This window comes from Aquarana catesbeiana, linkage group LG02 (genome assembly GCF_042186555.1).
Source record: "Aquarana catesbeiana isolate 2022-GZ linkage group LG02, ASM4218655v1, whole genome shotgun sequence".
In the NCBI taxonomy this organism is placed as follows: Eukaryota; Metazoa; Chordata; class Amphibia; order Anura; family Ranidae; genus Aquarana; species Aquarana catesbeiana.
In genome coordinates this window covers 319,958,569-319,972,727 of record NC_133325.1, presented here as the reverse complement: position 1 = coordinate 319,972,727, position 14,159 = coordinate 319,958,569, and the positions used below count along the sequence as shown (strand labels likewise).

General features: G+C 38.9%; 1 protein-coding gene across 1 annotated transcript in view; it reads left to right on the top strand.

The window, feature by feature from the left end:
- LOC141127893 (sodium/hydrogen exchanger 4-like) overlaps positions 1-7,615 on the top strand; it is a 69,343-nt gene extending 61,728 nt beyond the window's left edge. The window contains exons 10-12 of the mRNA XM_073614758.1: positions 369-488; positions 3,102-3,186; positions 4,776-7,615. Coding sequence (XP_073470859.1) covers positions 369-488; positions 3,102-3,186; positions 4,776-5,056 — 486 coding nt within the window. The 3' untranslated portion in view covers positions 5,057-7,615. The remainder of the gene's footprint in view (positions 1-368; positions 489-3,101; positions 3,187-4,775) is intronic.
- The last annotated feature ends 6,544 nt before the right edge of the window (positions 7,616-14,159 follow it).

Sequence of the window (14,159 nt, the reverse complement as noted above, 5' to 3'; positions counted from 1 at the left end):
AGGATGTAAATATCAAAGGAACCTTAATTCTTTATCTGCAGAAAATAATCAGTTAATTTTAACTTAGACAAGTGGATTGGTGGTGTGGATATAGACTATTTACAAACCAAGCAAGCTGAATGGAAATCTAAATCCATAACTCTCTGATGGCTTACAATAGGTAGAAGTTAAAAGAAAGTCCAGGCATAAATGAAGTAAACCACATTTTCAGATGTTTTGAGGACACGTTGAAATAATAACTCCAATCAAACAATTTTTGCTCTTTTTTTCAAGTTCTTGGTACACAACTCAATACAATGATGATGTATCTTACAAATAAGTAATGTCTTACAAACGTTGTTGCACTAAGTTTTGACCTTCTCTTTTAGACATCTTCATATGTAAAGTATAATTTACCAAAAGAAGATAATGAAAGACAAAACAGAGAAATCCTTACTCGCCGCTATTCAAGTATGAGGAAAGGAAACAGTTTGCCCTGGGGAAGACAGGTAATAGACAAATAGTTTTTACATATATGCAGGTAAATTGACCCACAAGACTTGTTTGTGGTTTATCATAATACATACTAATTTTGTCTTCTGCTCAAGTAGGGGATATGTAACTATAATTAGGTGGATGTGACACACAAAAATAACCTCCGTCATAGAATGCACTTTTTGTGGAAATCTCTTTCAATTATGTAAGGATGATTATCACAACTGACGTTTAACCACTCAATAGATTCTATGAAAATATGTTACATATGTTGATGCCCTGTTCAGAATTGCCTAAAACGAGGGCCAAAAATTGGTACCCACATTAAGCAAACTAATTTTGAATAGTCTCAAGAAGCAAGGATCAAGGGCTTTCAGCTTCTGACTACAAACATTAAAATTTGGTCTACTGAATAGTAGGTTAACATTCAGCAACAGTTTCTGAGCGAACCCTGCATCACCCCAAACTCTGGCTGTAGACCTGGCCAACTAAATGGCCAGATTTGTCCATATTTGCCCACCCAAACCTGCAGTTGCTGAAGCTGTAGGAAGTTATATGTTTAGTGGTGTTATTGTTTCTGCCACTAAATGGCAATTTCCACTTTGCTGGCCACAAATGTCTTTGGTTGCTGGGACACATGTGGCTACACAGTACCATTGGTTGTTATGACACAGGCAATCGGCTGCATCCTAGCTACCAAGGATCCTGCTGCCTGCTGGCTTGCTAAAAAATTTAAATAAGTTAATGGGCCTCAGGTGTGATGCCATTCACTAAATGTGTTCAATATTATATTTAGTCAGTGAGGTCTGGCAGCATCACCAACCAATTTGTTTACTTCCACCAACCAAGCTGTCATCTGCAGAGCCAGTCTATTGGGAAAAGATAATCTTGTGCAGGTTGTCGTGTTTGTGCTAGCGGGTCATAGGGATCATCATTCATCATAACTGTTGATGGACAACATGGTTGACAGGAACTCTTTTGTTCATCATTTGTTCAGCCTCCTGTACCGCCAGGCCAGTAAACATAGCATTCTGTGGGGCAGCCATGTACCAGTAGGTTAGGTTTGCTTGGCTTACAAGAATGGGGACTGCGATAGGTGACTATTATTATTATCATACAGGATTTATATAGCGCCAACAGTTTGCGCAGTGTTTTACAACATGAGGGCAGACAGTACACTTACAATACAAATCAATACATATATATATATATATATATTTATAGATAGATCTATATAGATCTATAGATAGATATACTATATATTATACTGTATTTACCTATGTTTGTAGACTCTATAACTTTCACACAAACTAAATAATATACATATACTTTTTTGTAACCAAAGAAATGTAGTAAAATACATTTTTGCCCACATTTATGAACAAAGATGAATTATTTGCAAAACACTAACAAAATGTGTTTTTTTTTTCCTTTAAATAGTAAGGCTGCTTTCACACTGGGGCGGTAGGGGGAGTCGGCGGTAAAACAGCGCTATTTTTAGCGCTGCTTTACCGCGGGATTCGGCCGCTAGCGGTGCGGTTTGAACCCCCCGCTGGCGGCCGAAAAAGGGTTAAAACCACTCGTATAGCGCGGCTATAGCCGCGGTATTGCCGTGGTATAGCCACGCTGTCCCATTGATTTCAATGGGCAGGTGCGGTGAAGGAGCGGTGAATACACCGCTCCTTCACCGATCCAAAGATGCGGCTTGCAGGAGTTTTTTTCTTCTCCTGCCAGCATACCGCTTCAGTGTGAAAGCCCTCGGGCTTTCACACTGAACAAACAGCAGCGGCTGTTTTGGGTCGGTTAACGCCTGCAAACCGCCCCAGTGTGAAAGGGGTCTAAAGAATAAAAAACCCAGTGGTGATTAAATACCACCAAAAAAAAGCTCTATCTGTCTCAAAAAATGATATAGAATTAATTTGGATACAGTGTTGCATCACTGAGTAATTGTCACTGAAAGTATGACAGTGCTGAAAACTGAAAAATGACCTGGACAGGAAGAGGGTTAACATGCCAGTCATCAAGTGATTAAAGGAATTGTGCATGTTTAATGTTTTGCTTTAAGCCTTATTAAATAACTTACTCCTGCTAAACTGTTTTTTTGCATTGGTTCATGTCACTCATAGCAGTCACAGCTTCCTATGCCTGTTGTTTGGCAATTCATTGCCTATTAGCCTTGAAAATGGGCAGAATTGATTTTCAGGATTTGCTTCCGATTGACTTCAATGGGATCTGCATTAACTTCCACAAGATTTTACATTGACTTTGCTAAACAGCCCCTGAATTGAACCCAAGCACATTCACTCATCACTGGTCTTGTGCAAAGGTTGTCAATAAAAATTTTCCATTAAACATTTAACAAATGGCTGGTATTAGTTTACTAAAAAACTGATCAATCAAACACAGCCAAGAATTTGAGAATTACAAAATAAGCATGTACTAAAACGTGTTACACTTAAGGATGGGAGCAGGTACAAATGTCAGTTTTGTAATTCTTAGTACTAACCATGTCAAGATACATGAAATAAAGTTCTGTTGCAGGTTAACCTTATGTTAGAAAATGCAAAGAAATGTTTCTTTAAATTCCTTTATGATTTGTTTTTATTGTCCTAACTTCTATTGCACAGACAAATGTCCGGAATGTACGCTATTTATCACTGCCCCATGACTGTTATAAAACAAGAGAAGAATATAACCTGCAATTTTTGAAAGGTAATATCCATAATAACAAATCATTATTAATATTAATATGTTTGTCCTTATAATCTTTTACATAAAGCATCCTACATTTACTATAATATTTCTACAGATTGTCCTTCTTTGGTACAATATACTCAGCAAAATGTGACATATTTAGTAAGTCTGTGTGTAAATGCAAACAAATTACTTGAGGCTCAGTCAATGAAGTTATGTTTTTAATGTAGAAAACAAATATTACAAAATTTACAGAATAATCATCAATAGTTACAAGGTAAAAAAGTATAAATTTAAAACAGTAGTGCAAAGTCCAGGGCTCTAGTCATGTGATGTTAAAGTGTTACTAAACCCACAGTAAAATAAGTCTGTATGTGCAGTAAAGCATGCTTGTTATACTCACCGTGGAACTTAAGGGGTTAATCCTCTGCATTTTGTAAAAAAAGGCTGTTTGATCTTGTATGCACAGATCCTGCCCTTCTTACATTGCCCCCAAAACATTTCTAGTTAGTGGAGTCAGTCTGCACATGCTCAGTTTGGTGTGCATTGCTAGAGAGTTTTTTTTCTTTTTTCTTGAGAGTGTGCATGTGATCAGCACAGGGCCAATCAGCACTGTCCAGACAGAGGGTCAGGGGTCTTGCATCCTGATAGGACAGCCAGTGCAGTATGAAAATTCCTCCTACAAGCTTTAACCAGGCACTGATAGAAGTCACAAGATTTCTATATACTGCTGATGAGAAAAGGTATTCAGCAGTTTATATTTACTAAAATGATTGCATTTCTATGTTCTGTGTACTATGGTAGACCAGATATAGTGAATGCAGGGTCCTGGATTTAGTAATACTTTAAGGCCTCATGCACATGGATGTTTTTACAGCTGCTTCTAGGGGCATCAGGCATTTTTTTCCCTGCCTCTAAACCAGTGTTCCTCAACTCCAGTCCTCAAGGCGCCCCAACAGGTCATGTTTTCAGGATTTCCCTCAGATGAAAGGGCTGTGGTAATTACTAAGGCAGTGAAACTGATCAAATCACATGTGCAAAATAATGGAGAGCCTGAAAACATGACCTGTTGGGGCGCCTTGAGGACTGGAGTTGAGAAACACTGCTCTAAACTGTAGGGGCTTTTAGAGGCAGAAAAAAAAAACACTGCCAGGGCATCCAGGAGCAGCAGAGTTTTGGCAAAAAAAATGCTTTGGCGCTTGTAAATGCATGTAAATGCATCAAATGGGTGTTAACACTAGGTGTGTTTAGTTCTTGAGTGTTAATTCATTTCAATGGCCAGAATAAATTATTATTCTGGCCAATTAAATTAATTAACGCTCAAGCTTTTGACACTTGTAAATGCACCTAAACGCATTGCACACTTTTACAAGCATCAGGCTTTTTTTTTTTGTCATAACACTACTGGCAGGAGGAAAAACCTTTAGCAGAGTTTGCAAAACATTCAGTGTGCATGAGGCCTAATAGTTTTGTGACAAATTAAAAAGCCTTATAATGATTTAGTCCACAAATTGGCCATTAGAGATTAGTACTACATTTTCTCTGGGGGTTTTTTTCTACATATTTGTATGGATATTTACAATCATGATTTTTTTTTTTTGTTTCAGGTCAAGATAATGATAGCGATTCTGAATTTTTGGAGCCAGCAGGGATCCTAACTAGGCCTGGTACCAACTTACCACCTTCTCCATTACAAAATCTTAAAGAAAATACTGGAATGGAGGAAACTAGGAGTAGGACTAGAACAGGGACTTGGCCAATCAAGAAGAATGAGCCCCTGAAACAGCTCATTGCAAGACCAATATATCAGCCAACTAAAAAGAAGCCATATTTTGATATAGTCCTTGAGGAAGATGATGACCATGTGGATAGCCATGACATCCTATAGAAATAGATTAAATAAAATATGGGGGCCTGAAGTAACCATGTTAAACATTTAAAAAAACTGCAGACACTGGGCACTGAGCACAAACTGGTAAGATGAACATATATACTTGGTGAGAAAAGATTTATTGAAAAATGGATTACAGAGCCATTAAGTAGTCAATGTTTTTAAATTATTTTTTGGAGAATAAGGATATTGTATATTGTCACTTTAAAGTAGAAGTCCACACTAAAATCCCTGCATCTACTTCTTTGTTAAAAAAAAAATCCCTACATCTACAGACATCCACTAACCTATCTTGCCCTGTAAAGAAAAAATCAGTATACATACCTTTTTTTAAGCCGATCCTGTCCGGTCTCCAGCGGCGAAAGCTCTACAGAGGACATAGCTGACAACAGCTGTGAAATGAATGGGAAGTGGTGTCACCATAGATTTACTATGGGTCTTCCGTTGTCGGCTGCCTCCTCTGCACCCATCTCTACAGCGAAGCCACAGCTTATAGCTCAGCGTGGGATCCGGTCGGATCAGCTTCAAACATGGTATGTTGATAGGTATGTTAGATAGGTTAGTGTTAGATCGTGGATGTCTGTAGATGCAGAGATACTTATTTTTTACTGAAACTCATATGACTAAGAAATCATGTACTATGACCAGCAGCACCAAAAACTCGGTATACTGAAGGATGACCTAAACATTTCCAATTTGACTTATTTAGAATTTTACAAAAAGGTTTTTCAAGATTGCCTTTATCACTTGTTGGTACCACAAGCACTTGCCCAACCACAGTGTTTTTTTCATGGATAATGAGTAATGTATTTATGTAAATGCCATTGTTCTAAAACTTGGAACTGGAGTATTAGTCTGTGAAAGGTTAAAAATGTACTTTGAGCGTAATTAATTTATAATAAACTTCAAAACCAAATGGCTTTTTCAATGCTTCTAACTGTGAGTGTAGAAGCCACCTTGATCTTTTGCAAAGAGGGCCTGAATCTCTTAAAGGCCTTGTAGGTTAGGACCTAAGAAGTAAACACTATTAAAATTAGTAGATTAATTTTTTTATTCTTTTTCATACCTTTCCAATGTGAAGCTTTCAGGAAAAAAATCAGGGACAGACTGCAATGAGGAAAGAGGGTATGGAAGTCACAAGATCACAGCAGAACTCATAGTCAGAAGCATCTTCTTGTCATTATATAGCTACCTGCTCCCATTACAGACCTGCAATCATAGCATCTAAAACTGGCCATACACTAGCAGCTTTTGAAACAAAGTTTATACAAATATTTAAATGATCATTCACATGTTGTTCAATAGTACGTCAAAATGTAATTTGCTTTTAATATCTGATTTTGGAATGAATATAAATTTCCAAACAAAAACCACATACACTGTTAAAAATTGGTCAGTCTGAGAAAAGATTTAAATTCTTTTTCATGGAATTTTTTCATCACTGTGGTCGAAAAGGGACAACAATTTTACCACACTAATGATTAAAAAAAGTGAACAAATGTTCTTAAAAATCCTACTAGTGTATGGCCAGCTTATTGTCAAATGATGGGTGGGCGGGAGCACTCTCGTTCTGGGATGACATCATATTACATCCTCCCACTGTGCTTGCGTGACTATCGGGGCATGCGACGATCGCTGGTGCGCTCTGTCCCTGGGACACAGTGCATCACCAATCCCAGTAAAGAGCCAATGATGAGCTCTTTACCCATGTGGTCAGCTATGTCCAATCACAACTGGTCACATGCAAACAAGGAAATGCCGGTTATCGATATTCCTTTCCTCACGCTGACAGCGCATGAGGAGAGAAGAGCCGATCAGAGGCATTTCCTCACAGGGGAGATTTGCACAGATAATCAGGGCACTGATAATCAGTGCCCTGATTATCAGTGCAGCCCCATCAGTGTCCAGCAGTGATGCCAATCAGTCCCCATCAGTGGTGCCAATCAGTCACCATCAGTGATGCCTGTCAGTGCTGCCTATCATACCCATCAGTTCTGCCTAGCTCTGTCCATCAATGTCTGCTTATCAGTGCTGCCTATCGGTGCCCATCAGTGCCGTCCATAAGTGCCGCCTATCAATGCCCATCAGTGCAGTGTTTACTTTAGCTCCTCTAAAGTGGTGGATATCGGCAGGAAGCAACCAATGATTCTGTGGCTTATTGAGTAAGCAACCATTTTGCTGAGAAGTGATTGACTGTGTGTGGCTTTTAAACACTGGAAGTGGAGTGCAGGCCACTGTCCTGTGGGATAGTTTTCGGGGTATCCCATGCTCTCTCTCCCTATCCCAGTTCATTATTCCCAATAAAAACACCTAGACTGTTTCCACTGAGCCAGTGGAAAATTCGGTGTGCCTGGCTGTGTTGTGTGTGCTCTGAGGGGGGAAATAGGACCCAAATTCAACAGCGGCTCTTTAGGGGGTGCACTACAGATATCAACATTTTTCACTTTTTTAATCAAATAACGTTTCTATTCTCTGAATAATTTTACTTTTTTATTAATTTGTTTTCCCCTGTATTTTGTATTTTTTTGCTATAAATACATATATACTTGCTTTTTCTATCTAGAGTTTTAGATCTTGCCTTATTCCTTTCTTTCACTGGCATTCTACAGTCCTCATAAAACCAACTTTTCCTTCTTTGTACATCTGAGAACCAAAGCATGATGTTAAAAGAACATTAGATAATTTAGAAAAAAAGCAGCATGTAGGCCAACAAAAGAGTTCTGTAGCTTGTTTTTTTCTTTATACTTCCAGGTTTATTCGGTTTATTAATATCAAATCTCCTTATTTTCTTTCCTTTCAGTATCTTCAAGCAATATATACAGTATTTATGTATTTAATAAGTGCCATAAATTGGCCTGAATTGCGCACTGCTCAGGAGAGCCTGGGTTAATATACCACAGGGAGTGAGGCAAACTGAATGCTCACTTTATGAAGTATATCTACACTTTGCTGATAGTAATTAAGGTGTGTTCATTTTGAAAACACAATCATGTAGAAAAAATGAATAAAAAAACACAGAATGTTTGCTAGAACATAATTGTATAATCGAAGTGAACCCAGCTTGACCTTATAGCTCAGTGAACATACAGTACACTTTAAATAAGAGCAGACTCTACTTCTTTTGGAAATCAACTCATGTTCTCTCCGGCTTGTATTGATTATTCACATAAATGTGGCTGTACTGCTTTGGGAAAACAGCAAGATAAAAAAAGAGACAGACTGAGAACAGGTGCTGGCCTTGGGTTTACACTACTGTATACGATGTTGAAGCAAGTAGACATATGAGTGGGAAAGACTTGTAACTGGCTAACAATCCTGCCAAGATAAGCAACAGGGTGGTGAATATATTTCCAGAACTATGATATGAAATAAATAATGTGTCATACGCTGAGTCCTTATATCTAATTAAGTATCTAGAAAGTAATTTCACATTAACTGAAACTCAAACAGGTTTTTCTTGATATACTACAACACATCACTTCCTACATTAGGATGGTTACTCTTTAATCAAAGGCCACTTATTATGTTTTTATATTTCATTTTGTTGGTGCTGGTCTGGAGATGAATGACCATTGGTTTAGCTTTTCTTTCTTAAAGTTAATGGTCTGTGACCTCTTTGTCTTGATATTTCGGGGTGTACCTGATACTTCAGAGACAGACATAGTAGGTATTATACATATCTTATTTATCACCCCAAACTAGTGAGTTCAGCTTGTTAATTTCAATTTAACTTTGCTTTTCTCATTTCAAAAGTGAACCTGATCAAAGTTCCAAATTATTCACCTGCAGCAAAATGGCACAGCAACTTTGCTATACTTGGGGTCATTGGGTATATACAGTATATGTAGTTAACAATATCATACACGACGGACAAATTTGAGTGAGAACAAGGACGTTTTCGATTTGTTGGAGCTCAATTCTCCAGTATTTCATCTTTCATAGCAACTTGTCCATCAAAATAAAAAAGCACTCCACTGCCATCTAGTGTGCAATGTAAAGAATGGTGGTGAGTGTATAGTAAAGTGTCAAAATAAGAGGCAATATTTTTTAGGTGAATTTATAAATACAAGCTAAAATGAGTTATTGCCATGATGGCAATATTTTGTCATATTTTTTATTACAGCTTTGGTAAGTTCAAATCTCATGTTTTAGGTTTACAAGAAAGTCTTTTGAGACATTTAGAAATTCCTTTTTCACATGTAGCTTCAACCTTTTATGATGTCACTAATATACAGAACACATTTGGCACCATCAGTATGCATTTGTTAAAATGGTAATAATGCTATGACAAATATGTCTATCTAAATATAATTTGCAGATTTTAAGGACACATAAGTATTTGATTTGGTACAATGCATTAATAAATACTCTGAACGTTCTCTGATTAGACGAGGTGGAGGTACGCCTGAAGAATGTAAAATGATTCTCAGTAATTTCCCTAACAAAAGCTCATATTGTCTTTCTTTATGCTGCAGACTCACTTTCAAACAGACAAACCCCGAAATAAAGACAACCATATATCCCTCCAGGTTCACCCAAGAAAAAATAATGCAAAATCCCATTCTCTTCCCCCACAAACTAACTGTATGTCTATTTATCTAACCAAGACCAGACCAGATCCTGTTCCTGGAATCCACATTCACCAACCATGAGAAGTTCAGTAAATGGACCTTACTACCTTGGACCCCCAGCTGTGTTCCACAGGCAAGACCTGCCACGTGTAATTTGCAACCCACATCAATAGGAAACAAGGAATCAAGAAATTCCTTTACTCCCACCAGCTACCTAAAGTATAGCTAAAGACAAAACTTTTTTTTTTTTTTAGCTTTGGATAGAGTGGAGAGAGATTTAAAACACATGTCAAGGAGATTCATCCTCTCTATTTGTCCTATCACTTTCACTTTACCATTATCATTTAAAGTAAAAGTAAAAGAAAATCACACATTTTGGGTTTTCCTCAGTAATTTCCTTAATTTTCAGGGATTTCCTCTCACTTCCTGTTTTGCTATGGGACAGGAAGTGTCCAACGCGTTTCGACTGCACAGTCGTCATCTGGGGACGACTGTGCAGTCAAGATGCGTCGGGTGGACCTTCCGTCAACATCGCCTTCATGCTTTTACATGCTTTATACATTTCTACCAAATGTGAGTGTTGAATTCGTATTTTTAATAAAATCACCACTTTTTTAAATGGTATCACGCTATGTCAGTTCCCTTTCTCTATTACATGATACCCTTCCTGTGACAATAAGTTTCCACGTTTCTTGAAACTCCTGAAGCCTTCAGTTAACATCCAATGACCGTTTAAGGTTGACCGACTGACCGAGTTCCAGGACCTGCTGTCCCCCATTGGGTGGTTTGAACCCAACGAGCCTTGTTGACTTGGGTGGTATACGCCCCACCAAGTCAATACTATCCAGTAAGCCTCCTCCCTTTTTCACGGTGGTGGTGTTTGCTTCTATTTCCTCACTTCAAGGTTCCCAGTAATGTCAGGAATTCTTCCCATGTGCATTGGATCACAAACTTAATTGGACTGTACTTCATCATTCTGCTCAATGTGGACTTTTGGGTGTAGTGCAGTCACTACATTAGCACACTATATAATTTATTCACATTTATTATGACTGGAGTTTGTGCTATTATGTCACTTACATGTTTGTATCACATATAATTCTATGCTATTATGTCACTTATATGTTTATATTACATATAACTTTTTCACCTTCCTTTTTTTTGCAACCTTAGCGCTGCACTTATACTTTACATACTTAGCTTTTTTGTCTACAGCCATGCTGGCTGCTGGGTTGCGGAATCACAGCGCAGTATACACTTTTTAATATGGGACAGGAAGTGAAAGGAAATCTCCGCAATGGGACACAAATGGCAAGAAAAAATCTGACAGGAGTTATAACCCTCCCTTGCTCTATCCAAACTGAAAGAAAAACAAAGTTTTGCCTATAGTTTTACTAAAATGTTTGGTGTATTCATAACCGAACAGTAAAAGACTACACATTGTATATTCCTGTACACCAACCCAACTCCTGGATTGACTACTTTCTAATCAAACATAATAACCTCCCTCTGAAAGCCAAAGCAGTCATAAGAAACATTACTCCATCTGACTATGCTCCCAGTTCCGTGACCCATTATTTCAACAGACTCCTAATTCCTGGCTCTCGCACCCTAATTGAATCCCTTTTGCAAGACCCTACCGTTGTTAAAGGTCTCACAGAAGTCTTTAATTTCTACTTTGCTGAAAACACCACTCCTGACCTTGGTCTCTCCATCATGTGGGAGGCACATAAAACTTACATAGGGTCCTGATCAACCATGGCTCTCATCTTAAAAAACACAGAGGACACAATACATCATAAATTAACATTTTACTCTGATCAATATGCAGGAAAAACTACAGTTGAGTACTGTCATTGATATTTTTTATTTGCACTAGCATACATTTTTTCAGGACAAGCTTTTGGGGTATGTCCCTTACATCAAGGTCCAAGCAGTACTAATGCACAAAGTTTTCGCAGATTGTTAACAAGATTATCTATAGAGGTCTATATCTCTAATAGCTAAATTACTCAGTTGTTTCTGTTGCAATTAATTCGGCTACATCCACCCGGAACAACCACACCAAGAGGACCAACTGCAGAAACAATAGCAAAATTGACCCAACTCACAACCCAATTACAATCAACTTTCCTGGCAAAGGCTAAGACAATATTAAGGAAAGCACAGCACAGTTTTTAATAACATGGGAATGTGTGGATTATTCTTGGCAATGCCATAACGAATCAGAGTTCTAAGACCTAGGTTGCTTTTATTTAACCAAAACCCCCTACCAGACTCAATTGTTTACATTTTTTTTACACCAAACTATAACATTTACATAATCAAAGGACAGCACCATACAAGATCACAAAGACCACCTAAGGGCATACTTAACTGACTCAGGACTCCCATCTCTTGAATTAGACAACATTGACCTGATAAACACAACCCATCACACCCGCTAAAGTTGATTTACCCTTAAAACAACCATGGAAAAATTGGTCCCAACTGCTTCTCTCTCCCCTTTTACAAAATCTTCCAAGCCTTTCCCCCCCACTTCATAATGTAGCACTCCCCCATGGAATGGGTTCTCTGTTTTTTGCCTCAACCTTCTCAAGAACCTCAGCCCCTCTGACACACCAGGTTGAGTGTACAAAAATACAGTATCACTAAAAGTATAGAGAAGAGGGGGGAGAGAGAGGGGCACCAAACCGCCATCTAGTGTAGTAGTATAAATTTTATTAAAGCTATGTTAAAATGAAAGTAATGCACTCACAACTGCTAAGAAGATCAGAGCATATCACAGGTAAGCTGGTTGCAGGCTGGCATAGGATGGAGGCTTTGGTAACAATAACTGTGAGCGCAGGGTACAGTGTAATATAAAACAGAATAATAGTAATAAAAAACCACTATTACTGAGTCTGTGTTAAAAGGGAGGTCATTAGTCCATATGCACAACAATAGTAGTCCAAGAATACAAATAATGGTGGGGTAATTAGGGCGGGTGCTGTCCTCACAGAGCTGGCTCTATACACACAGAGCTGGCTCTGGGACGCACGGGAGTGATGTCACGGATCACAGGACAACATCCGGAGAAGCTGGTCACAGGGAGGGAAAGAGAACTGGCAGGTTACGCGCTCTGAGTTTCAGCTATTCTATTGGCCTGGAGTGGAATTTGCTAAATGGTGTTTCGGCACGGACATATAAATAGCACCATTTAGCCAATTCCACTCCAGGCCAATAGAAGGAGCTGAAGCTCCGAGCGAGTAGCCTGCCAGTTCTTTCCCTCCCTATGACCAGCTCCTCCAGATGTTATCCTGTGACCCGTGATGTCACTTCCGTGTGTTCCACGCTGGTTCTGGCTCCTCTCCTGTGGCCACAGGACGTGCTGTGGACCTGCCATCTACAAACATGCACCAGGAACCATTTCTGGACTGGAAGAGCCCTCGGGACTATATATACAGATGAGCCTGTACCTCCCTTACATCTTGTGAGTGTTTAATGTATGCCTTGCCATTAAAAATCAGCTTTTAATACTGCACTTAGGTGGCGCTTCCTTTGTTCTCTCCTTTTATAAAGACTTTGATAACGCCTTGTAGGTTGGCGAAACATATCGACGTATTTCCGGTGGCACTGACGTCATTTCCTGCTCCTTGGAACGCACTTCCTGGTTTTTGGAATGCACGCTGTGAGCAGCATCCGGATCCATCTCTAATCCCTTTACATGCCTGTTTTTATCAATTATTTTGCAAGTACCCATTTGTATATGGAATAAATCCCTTTTCAAATGGTACTTTTCACTATTAGTTCCATTTTGTTATCCTTTTTTGGTGACTGGTGATTCTGCTGAGAAATTCCAACAAGAAATCCTTTGATCTGATGTGCACAACATCACTCCTGAGCTTCTCTGGATACCATCACATAAGCATGAAGTGACCCCCAGACTGCAAAGCTGGGGGTCATCGCCATTTGGTGAGTGGGGACACATGTGGGGGTGGCGTTTCTGCATCTGAAAAATCCTGGAGTGTCTGTGGTCCATTGCACTTCAAAAGTTTTTTCCATTGCGGGTCAGAACATTCAGCACATTTATTTGGACTTTATTTATATGTTTTTTGCTTTGTATATTCACATCTGCACTCACCTACACTTAGTCACACATGTTCAGTAACATTTGCGAGCGCCACATTTCCATAATTTTAGATTTCTAGTGAGTAGCACTTTGTGTGTGGCAGGTGCTTTAGTTTTCTTTTTCACTGTTTTTTCACCATTCAGCGCAAGTTAAATTTTTTATTATTCACTAGTTTAGGGAATAGACTGTGCACTTTGTTTTGAAACTGTTATGCTGAGAGTTTCCAGTAAAGCTTCTGAAACTTTGTCATGCCAGGTCTGAAGTTACTTAAAGGGGTGCATGGTGGTAATGGCGTATGGAAGAACAGGGTATTTAATGCACACACAGAGTGAAGTGGTGACATGTCGTTGCAAGGGGCAACAAGTACAAGAGAAGGATGATATGACAGCCAGACAGTGGGAGAGTGGTACCGGCAGGG